This window comes from Oncorhynchus nerka, linkage group LG14 (assembly GCF_034236695.1).
Source record: "Oncorhynchus nerka isolate Pitt River linkage group LG14, Oner_Uvic_2.0, whole genome shotgun sequence".
NCBI classification, from domain to species: Eukaryota; Metazoa; Chordata; class Actinopteri; order Salmoniformes; family Salmonidae; genus Oncorhynchus; species Oncorhynchus nerka.
The window spans coordinates 35,308,157-35,319,194 of NC_088409.1; the positions used below are offsets into that span (position 1 = coordinate 35,308,157).

Genomic DNA, 11,038 nt, shown 5'->3' on the forward strand with positions numbered 1-11,038 from the left:
TCCGATAGCCTCTCTCAAAACGCCTTACTTTTTAGTTGAGTGTGTTCTACACACTTTCCTACTTTCTCTTTGCACACTTTTTTACTTTTCAACAGATCCCTCCTGTCTGCATAAGTGAAAACCCGGACAGAAAGAAAATTAGGTGGATGTTTCTCCCCAAGCACTGACATTATTAATTGCTTTCTAATTGAACCCCCAAATACAGATGTGTATCAGTTTAATAATTGCTTGCTAATCAGTTAACCCAAACAGTTACTTCTGTTTTGTTTCCCTCATACCACTGTACACAAAAACCCTTTGCACAATGAGCATCTGCAGAGGAACACACAACAACGTTACCCAGTTACCCCATCACCGGCGTTCTGTTTAACAAACTGTAGAGGGTAAACAACGTCTCCCCTTTAAACATGAACAAAAACAGGATCAACAAGCACAACAATAGGTAACACTTGAATACCGTCTTTATAATGCATTATAAGCACCTTGTGTTATTTTTTGATGGCAGTCTGTATTGCTTCCTGGTAACTGGTAGCCTATCTAAAGCCTTAATGGTGGACAGGTTAGACAAATCTGTCAACAGAACGTCTGAATATAAAGGGAGTTGAGGAGGGAGGGAGGGACTGAGAGAGCGTCAGAGACAACAGAGCAGTGACAGAGAGCTTGTCACCAACACTGGGCTGCTGCTGTCTCCGGATGCAAAACATTTTTAAAGTTATTTTTAGTTTCAATCACTTGCAGCAGGCACCTCGTAGAATATAATCTCCGCAAATCGTACCGCTGATGCCGCTCAATCTCTTTCTGAGCTGAGGAGAAAAATCCCTCAACCGCTGGCATAAAGCTGAAATGAGACATTCCTTTAGCATTATACCATACTGAGCCAAACACCTCTTTACCCTATTCAAAGAGCTCTTCATAGGCGTATCTGAAAGACTGATGGCATGTTGAAATAGCACAATGGATCAGCTGAAAGGAGGTGTTGGCCAGAAATGGAGGTATTAAGCTCTAAAGGGGGGCGGTCATTTAGCTATTTGATTTGGAATTTTAGGACCTCTTTAGGTAAACATACCAGGGCTTTTCTTTATTTTTATTATTTTCTACATTGTACAATATTAGTGAAGACATCAAAACTATGAAATAACACATATGGAATCATGTAGTAACCAAAAAAGTGTTAAACAAATCAAAATATATTTTAGCCACCCCTTGATGACAGCTTTGCACACTCTTGGCATTCTCTCAACCAGCTTCATGAGGTAGTCACCTGGAATGCATTTCAATTAACAGGCGTGCTTTGTAAAATTTTAATTTGTGGAATTTCTTTCCTTCTTAATGCGTTTGAGCCTATCAGTTGTGTTGTGACATGGTAGGGGTGGTATACAGAAGACAGCCCTATTTGGTAAAAGACCAAGTCCATATTATGTCAAGAACAGCTCAAATAAGCAAAGAGAAACGACAGTCCACCATTACTTTAAGACATGAAGGTCAGTCAATACGGAACATTTTAAGAACATTGAACGTTTCTTCAAGAGCAGTCGCAAAAACCATCAAGCGCTATGACGAAACTGTCTCTCATGAGGACCGCCACAAGAAAGAAAGACCCAGAGTTACCTCTGCTGCAGAGGATAAGTTCATTAGAGTTAACTGCACCTCAGATACCATCCCAAATAAATGCTTCACAGAGTTCAAGTAACAGACACATCTCAACATCAACTGCTCAGAGGAGACTGCGTGAATCAAGCCTTCATGGTTGAATTGCTGCAAAGAAACCACTACTAAACGACACCAATAAGAAGAAGAGACTTGCTTGGGCCAATCACGAGCAATGGACATTAGACCTGTGTAAATCTGTCCTTTGGTCTGATGAGTCCAAATTTGAGATTTTTGGTTCCAACCGCCGTGTCTTTGTGAAACGCAGAGTAGGTGAACGGATGATCTTCGCATGTGTGGTTTCCACTGTGAAGCATGGAGGAAGAGGTGTGATGTGTGGGGGTGCTTTGCTGGTGACACTGTCTGTGATTTACTTAGAATTCAAGGCACACTTAACCAGCAAGACTACAACAGCATTCTGCAGCGATACGCCATCCCATCTGGTTTGCACTTAGTGGGACTATCATTTGACCCAAAACACACCTCCAGGCGGTGTAATGGCTATTTGACCAAGGAGAGTGATGGAGTGCTGCATCAGATGACCTGGTCTCCACAATCACTCGACCTCAACCCAAGTGAAATGGTTTGGGATGAGTTGGACAGCAGAGTGAAGGTTAAGCAGCCAACAAGTGCTCATCATATATGGGAACTCCTTCAAGACTGTTGGAAAAGCATTCCTCATGAAGCTGGTTGAGAGAATGCCAAGAGTGTGCAAAGCTGTCATCAAGGTAAAGGGTGGCTACTTTGAAGAATACTACATGATTCCATATGTGTTATTTCATAGTTTTGATGTCTTCACTAAAAACAAAGAAAAACACTTGAATGAGTAGGCGTGTCTGTCACGACTTCCGCAGAAGTCAGTCCCTCTCCTTGTTCGGGCGGTGTTCGGGGGTCCACGTCACCGACCTTCTAGCCATCACTGATCCATTTTTCATTTTCCATTGGTTTTGTCTTGTATTCCTTCACACCTGGTTCCAATCCCATCAATTACATGTTGTGTATTTAACTTCTTCGAGATAGGAGGCGCTCTTTTAATTTTGGGATAAAAAACGTTCCCGTTTTAAACAAGATATTTTGTTACGAAAAGATGCTCGACTATGCATGTAATTGACAGCTTTGGAAAGAAAAAACTACAGATATTATCTGTGAGTGCCCCAGAACTAATGCTACCGGCGAAACCAAGATGAAATTTTGAATGCCCTGTGTTCCAATGTCTCCTTAAATGGCTGTGAATGCGCCAGGAATGAGCCTGCACTTTCTGTCGTTTCCCCAAGGCGTCTGCAGCATTGTGACGTATTTGTAGGCATATGATTGGAAGATAAGAGACTAAATTTACCAGGTGTCCGCCCGGTGTCCTCCGTCGAAATTATTGCGTAATCTCCAGCTCCATGCGCGTTCCATTTTCTTCAGAGGAGAAAGTCAACTGCCACGAATGATTTAGATAGATATGTGAAAAACACCTTGAGGATTGATTCTAAACAACGTTTGCCAAGTTTCTGTCGATATTATGGAGTTAATTTGGAAAAAAGTTCACGTTGTAATGACTTAATTTTCGGGTTTTTTCTTACCCAAACGTGATGAACAAAACGGAGCGATTTGTCCTACACAAATAATATTTTTGGAAAAACTGAACATTTGCTATCTAACTGAGAGTCTCCTCATGAAAACATCTGAAGTTCTTCAAAGGTAAATGATTTTATTTGAATGCTTTTCTTGTTTTTGTTAAAATGTTGCATGCTGAATGCTAGGCTTAATGCTATGCTAGGCTATCAATACTCTTACACAAATGCTTGTTTAGCTATGGTTCAAAAGCATATTTTGAAAATCTGAGATGACAGTGTTGTTAACAAAAGGCTAAGCTTGAGAGCTAATATATTTATTTCATTTCATTTGCGATTTTCATGAATAGTTAACGTTGCGTTATGCTAATGAGCTTGCGGCGATAATTACACTCCTGGATCCAGGTTTTTTTCGTAGCCAAACATGATGAACAAAACGGAGCGATTTGTCCTACACAAATAATCTTTTTGGAAAAACTGAACATTTGCTATCTAACTGAGAGTCTCCTCATTGAAAACATCTGAAGTTCTTCAAATGTAAATGATTTTATTTGAATGCTTTTCTTGTTTTTGTGAAAATGTTGCATGCTGAATGCTAGGCTTAATGCTATGCTAGGCTATCAATACTCTTACACAAATGTTTGTTTAGCTATGGTTCAAAAGCATATTTTGAAAATCTGAGATGACAGTGTTGTTAACAAAAGGCTAAGCTTGAGAACTAATATATTTATTTAATTTCATTTGCGATTTTCATGAATAGTTAACGTTGCGTTATGGTAATGAGCTTGAGGCTATAAATAGGATCCCGGATACGGGATTGCTTGTCGCAACAGGTTAACCCTCTGTTTCCCCTCATGTACTTGTCGGAGATTGTTTAATTGTATGTTGTGTGCAAGTCATGTGTCGGTGTGTGACGGGTTTTGTACCCACTTATATTATTTTTTGTATATTTTGGTTTTTGGAGTTTTATGAGCACTTATTATTATTATTAAACGACTCCGTTTATACCAAGTTAGTTTTCCTGCACCTGACTTCCCTGCCACCGACACGCACCCATTACAGTGTCCAAACTTTTTTGACTGGTACTGATTAAACGGAGAACATCATTGTGTTCGGGAGAGTTGTCGTAATAGAATGGTCAGTCGCTACAGACGTTGTTCTGATGCCTATTTTCAGGATGTGTCGTTGTCTGAAATACAACACTGTAGCTCGGACTCCTTCCACTGCAGATGCAGAAGGCCAACATGTCTAGTTAAACTGACTGATTTTGATGGGGATTTTTTTATCATGTTATTTAGATTGATGCACATGTCAATAGACTCTTAAGGATTCATGTGTTCAAGGCCTTTCTCCATTGACCTTGCTTTGTCTTTTGTTTCCTAAACTGACCGCTAACGCATTCAACTGAAAGGACACATCTCACACACTGTATCTCTTCCATCATCTCCGTCAGATGCAGAGATGGAGGGTCAGAAAATAGGTTTGGTTTTTGATTGGTTTCAAAAAGTTCTTTTATAATATGAAGTTGATTTGCAACTTTGAGTAAGGAAAGATGTAGTAAGATGTGGCATGCAACTTGGTCAATTCATTTGAGCTGTAATCGGTTTTGGTGTCTAAATAAACGATTCGAGATAATATATGCAATGCTACAAAGCTTTACCATGTGTTCTTCCACCAAGAACACATTTCAAAAGTCAGGGGAATCATTACTGACATTTGTCCAGTTTAGCATCAGTTCCTTTCTGCTCCTTGAGGTTTCCGCACCAAAACAAACTAAAACGTCACAAAATGTCATCATACTATATGCACAAACCGTTTCAACGGGGAAGCATACGGTAAGCTTTAGGCAGCAACACGTGATCTGAGGAGAGGAGCACGGACGCTTCACACCAGACATGTGCTTCCCTGCCTTCCCGTCGCTCTCAGCCCCCCTCCTAATTGCTACAGACAGAGAACAAACCTGCTGCCACTCACTCACTCACACACACACACACACACACACACACACACACACACACACACACACATGGATGCACGCACACACTGCCGTGACACTGCATAGTGGATGATGTTCTACTGGCAAAACAAAGCCATAGAAATACTCTGCAACATCAAAACCTCTTCTTCATGCTATCTCTGTGATGAGGACACGATCTCATCTATTACAGTACCATTAAGATCAGATGGCGAGGTGGTCCGGTGGTAAAAGGGCCTGCGGATGACTTAGGAGCACCACATAAAATGTAGGAGCACCACATAAAATGTAGGAGCACCACGTAAAATGTAGGAGCACCACATAAAATGTAGGAGCACCACATAAAATGTAGGAGCACCACATAAAATGTAGGAGCACCACATAAAATGTAGGAGCACCACATAAAATGTAGGAGCACCACATAAAATGTAGGAGCACCACATAAAATGTAGGAGCACCACATAAAATGTAGGAGCACCACATAAAATGTAGGAGCACCATAAAATAAGATTTGTAAATTGATTGAGATACAGCCTTCATTGAGCCTATATGAATTCTAGATACTTTTGAAGCACATGCCGTGCTTTAGAAACTAAAATGTAACCCTGTAAATTACATTTGTTCATTATAAAAGCTATACAAATACCTGTCATTGAAATTAAACAGTAATTTGCGAAATATTTGGTTTCTACATGGTGTAAAAAGCACTGTTTCCTATTGAGATGCATTACATTGAATACTGTACACGGTCTCTTCAAGAATGTCAGTTTGTACGTGACCACATGCAAATCTATCATTCATTAATTCATTCATATGATCATGGATCTCCTGAAGAAGCTGTACCTTTACCATTCTGCCTGTGCCCCCAAATGCTTGGACATACTGGTAAAGTTACCAGGTTGTTAGCTCGATAGCTAATGAGGTAACATGACTGAACAAGGTGTTAATGGCCACGACGTGGTTTATGAATGTAAAATGTGGCCCACATATGTGACCATAAAGGTTGCACTTTAGAGCCCTGCATGTACATCACGGACAGGCCTATATAAAACCATGCAGAGTGTAACTGGCAGATCTGGGTCAAATGCATAGTATTGTATGGCCAATGACGTGAAAAAGGCAGAGAGAGGCCTGCTGTATGAGAGATGAAGGAAGAGAGTGCTGACAGGACATCCACATCCTTTATCTCTACCCCATCCTTCATCCCTCCATCTTCATGCCTCCATTCTTCATCCCTCTCTCATTCCTCAGAGAGTTTCATCATCCTGTAGTATTTGGGCCATGGTGAGGCCAAGCAGAGGGCCAAACTCCGTAATGCCAGATCCACTTTTTCTGATCAACTGGGTGGTGAAGATTAGAAACATGTTCTGGAGTGATGTTCATTTCCCAGAAGGTTGAGAAAGCTCTCCACAGACCTAGCTGGACCCAGATTAACACAGTAAACTGTCGTCATCCATAGACTACACATCACCGACAAGCCCCTGGAATCCAAACCCTCACATGGATTTACAGGACTGTATGTAAACAACCCCATGCTCTACTTCTCATGTAACCTGATTGTGATTGTCTATGGTTGCAAAATTCCCCAAATTCCATGGTTTTCCTGATTCGCGGAATAAGGAGGGAATAAGCAGGGAATCAGGATTTCTGGAAAACCTGGACATTTTGTGAAAGTTACTGAGATTTTCCAACCCTATTGCCATTATTGACTTCAGAAGTCAAGACACTTTCATTCAGTAAGGAAAACTGAAGAGTGATGATGGATGTTGAACATGAGGGAATACTGTAAGTGGACAACATGGCTCTGTCGGTGTGTAGGCTATGTACGTATCGCTGACGTAGAGCTATGTTTGAGTAATACCATCCATTACTGTGGCCCAGTTAACATCCAAACATGTAAACATCCAAATTCTGTATAGCCTATATAGGTGGCTATACCAATAACCTGTTTTGTTGATTGTTTTCAAACACATCTACCTACAGTATATCACATCATTTGTTCTCCCCCAATCCCTTTAAATCCTCTCAAATCTCTCCATTCCGCTCCATACACACACCGAAGCCATGTTGCCTGCTAAGAAGCAAAAAGCCTTCAGCCATTTAGTTCTAAAGCTACTGAGTTCCCCCCTCACATGGATTGAATGTAGCTTGCTCTCAAACGGTCTCGCTGTCTGCTCAGTCTGACAGCAACAGACTCCTTTTGGAGAAGAGAAGCAGACATTAGTAAAACAAGCATGTTCTGCTTGTTGTAGCACTTAAGGAGTGTTCCTGATGAATCCTGTTCAAAGCTTCAGCTTTGGGAAGAGATCTTCCCAGAAAAGCTTTGACATTAGTCCCACTTTGATTTAGGTGAGGAACTGTTCTAAAATAACTAATAGCCTTTTACTCCACTAATATTGTGCTGAGTTGCCAGCTGCACAGTCTCCCGGATTGGCTTGAACCTTCTATAAATGCCTTGATTTGGCACAAGGGAACGTTTTCTCCTTTCTGCTGTTTAAAATAAAACTCTTATTCATCCCGTTTAAAACACCCATTAATTAAGGTAAAGCAACGGCTTTGCGAGTTTGAGAATCTAATTGAAAAGCGTGTGTACATACCGGCTAGCATGCAGTAGAGGTTCCATTGACTCTGAGGGAGGACTGACGGAGATAATGGGATCGATCCCTCAAACTGCTTAAGTTAAGTGAAGGAAAATCACATCATGTGACCATCCCCTCCCCCTCATGTGCTAATTTATTTACCCAATATAACCTAGGGGCCTGTGATGCAGAGAGAGGCTTGAGCTGGACAAGCCGATTTGAACCGTTTACTGCTGCCTGAGCCAAGACCAAGGGCTGGGGGGCGCGGGGGAGAGGGAGGCTGAGGGCTGGGGATGGAGGGAGAGAGAGGGAGGCTGAGGGCTGGGAATGGAGGAATAATGAGAGTCTGAGGGCTGGGGATGGAGGGAGAGAGGGAGGCTTGAGGGCTGGGGATGGAGGGAGAGAGAAAGGGGAGGCTGAGGGATGGGTAGGGGCGAGGGCTGAGGATGGAGGAAGAGAGGGACGAAAGATAGAGAGGGATGCGGATGGGGATGGGTAGTGAGAGTAATAGAGGGAAGCAAAAGGAAGAGAGGGATAGAGGGAGAGTGGGAGGCTGAGGGCTGGGGAGAAAGGAAGAGAGGGAGGCTGAGGGCTGGTGGGAGAGAGGGAGGCTGAGGGGAGAGGGAGTGAGGGGGTGAGGGGGCTGAGGGCTGGGGGAGAGAGGGAGACTGAGGGCTGGGGGAGAGAGGGAGACTGAGGGCTGGGGGAGAGAGGAAGACTGAGGGGGCTGAGGGCTGGGGGAGAGAGGGAGAGAGGGAGGCTGAGGGCTGGGGGAGAGAGGGTATGAGGGGGCTGAGCGCTGGGGGAGAGAGGGAGAGAGGGAGGTGGAGGGCTGGGGGGAGAGAAGGAATGAGTGGGGGTGTACATTGGCTCTGATGGAACAGAGAAGTAGAGGAGAGGGAGAGCGCTCCAGGATGGGGCTCAGGGTGTGTACAAAGTGCACTGTGCGGTCTCGGAATGTGTTAAATGCCTGTGTGTGTGTATATATGTGTATGCTCCTGGGGTGTGTGAACTGGTCCTGTTCCAGGTGGTAAAAGCATTAGGACTCGTGGTGGCAGAGATGAAATGCGCCCCAGCCACCATCTGCTGATGAGTCACTCTTCCTGTGCCTCTCTCCCTGCTTCCACTGTGCACAGGGACGAGGGCCAGACACTAAAACGTGACCTGTGTGTGTGTGAGAGAGAGAGTGAAATGTGAAAGAGGAGATAGAGAGAGAGAGTGTGTTTGTTGATGGTTCTAATGCATTAGCATCCTCTCTGTGACTGGGACTCAGAACTATTAAGAGTAAAGTTGAGGGAGATTACACAGTGTATCTGGGTACCATAAATAACATGAATTTGACAGAGCGAGAGAGAGAGAGAGAGAGAGAGAGAGAGAGAGAGAGAGAGAGAGAGAGAGAGAGAGAGAGAGAGAGAGAGAGAGAGAGAAAGGGACTTGGAGAGAGAGGACTTGAGAGAGAGAGAGAGAGAGAGAGAGAGAGAGAGAGAGAGAGAGAGAGAGAGAGAGAGAGAGCACTACATCCAGAAAGAGAATAATATGCAGGGCCAGGACTTGAAGAGAGAGAAAGAGCGAGAGAGGGATGAATTGAAGAGAGAGAGAGATCGAGGGAGAGGACTTGAAGAGAGAGAGAGGACTTGAAGAGAAAGAGAGGACTTGGAGAGAGAGAAGACTTGAAGAGAGAGAGAGAGGACTTGAAAAGAGAGAGAGAGAGAGCGAGAGAGAGAGAGGACTTGAATCGAGAGACAGAGAGGACTTGAAGAGAGAGAGAGGGAGGACTTGAAAAGAGAGAGAGAGGACTTGAAAAGAGAGAGAGAGAGAGAGAGAGAGAGAGAGAGAGAGAGAGAGAGAGAGAGAGAGAGAGAAAGGGGACTTGGAGAGAGAGAGGACTTGGAGAGAAAGAGGGACAGCACTTGAAGGAGTTGAAGAGAGAAAGAGATATGTTGTTGTTTTTCACTTTATATATTCACTTTGTATGTTGTCTACCTCACTTGCTTTGGCAATGTTAACACATGTTTCCCATGCCAATAAAGCCCTTGAATTGAATTGAATTGATAGAGGGAGAGGACTTGAAGAGAGAGAGAGGACTTGAAGAGAGAGAGAGAGAGAGAGAGAGAGAGAGAGAGAGGACTTGAAAAGAGAGAGAGAGGACTTGAAAAGAGAGAGAGAGGACTTGAAGAGAGAGAGAGAGGACTTGAAGAGAGAGAGAGAGGACTTGAAGAGAGAGAGAGAGGACTTGAAGAGAGCAAGAGAGGACTTGAAGAGAGCGAGAGAGGACTTGAAGAGAGAGAGAGGACATGGAGAGAGAGAGGACTTGAAGAGAGAGAGAGAGAGGACATGAAGAGAGAAAGAGAGAGAGAGAGAGAGAGAGGACTTGAAGAGAGAGAGAGAGAGGACTTGAAGGAAGAGAGAGAGAGAGAGAGGACTTGAAGAGAGAGAGAGAGGACTTGAAGAGAGAGAGAGAGGACTTGAAGAGAGCGAGAGAGGACTTGAAGAGAGAGAGAGGACATGAAGAGAGAGAGAGAGAGAGAGAGAGAGAGAGAGAGGACTTGAAGAGAGAGAGAAAGGACTTGAAGAGAGAGAGAGAGAGAGAGAGAGAGGGGACATGAAGAGAGAGAGAGAGAGAGAGGACTTGAAGAGAGAGAGAGAGAGGACTTGAAGAGAGAGAGAGAGAGGACTTGAAGAGAGAGAGAGAGAGGACTTGAAGAGAGCAAGAGAGGACTTGAAGAGAGAGAGGACATGAAGAGAGAGAGAGAGAGAGGACTTGAAGAGAGAGAGAGGACTTGAAGAGAGAGAGAGAGAGAGAGAGAGGGGACATGAAGAGAGAGAGAGAGAAAGAGAGAAAGAGGACTTGAAGAGAGAGAGAGGACTTGAAGAGAGAGAGAGAGGACATGAAGAGAGAGAGAGAGAGAGGACTTGAAGAGAGAGAGAGAGAGGACTTGGAGAGAGAGAGAGAGAGAGAGAGAGGGGACTTGAAGAGAGAGAGAGAGAGGACTTGAAAAGAGAGAGAGAGAGAAAGGGGACTTGGAGAGAGAGAGGACTTGGAGAGAGAGAGGGACAGGACTTGAAGAGAGAGAGAGATCGAGAGAGGGAGAGGAGTTGAAGAGAGATAGAGATATGTGTAATGTTTACTGTTAATTTTTGTTGTTTTTCACTTTATATATTCACTTTGTATGTTGTCTACCTCACTTGCTTTGGCAATGTTAACACATGTTTCCCATGCCAATAAAGCCCTTGACATGAAGAGAGAGAGGGAGGACTTGAAAAGAGAGAGAGAGGAC

The 11,038-nt window shown here is 43.6% G+C and overlaps 1 protein-coding gene across 4 annotated transcripts in view; it reads right to left on the reverse strand.

Annotated features, from left to right (window-relative positions):
- The window catches only part of LOC115140936 (oxidation resistance protein 1-like), a 231,135-nt gene that overhangs the window by 124,261 nt on the left and 95,836 nt on the right, over positions 1-11,038 (reverse strand). For 3 of the 4 annotated variants that reach the window (XM_029679435.2, XM_029679438.2, XM_029679433.2), the window contains exon 1: positions 7,779-7,835. The exons of the other annotated variant lie outside the window; for it this stretch is intronic. In XM_029679435.2, the coding sequence (XP_029535295.2) occupies positions 7,779-7,804 (26 nt within the window). In that variant the 5' untranslated portion in view covers positions 7,805-7,835. Of the gene's footprint in view, positions 1-7,778; positions 7,836-11,038 lie in introns of those variants that run through there. 4 annotated transcript variants of the gene reach the window in all.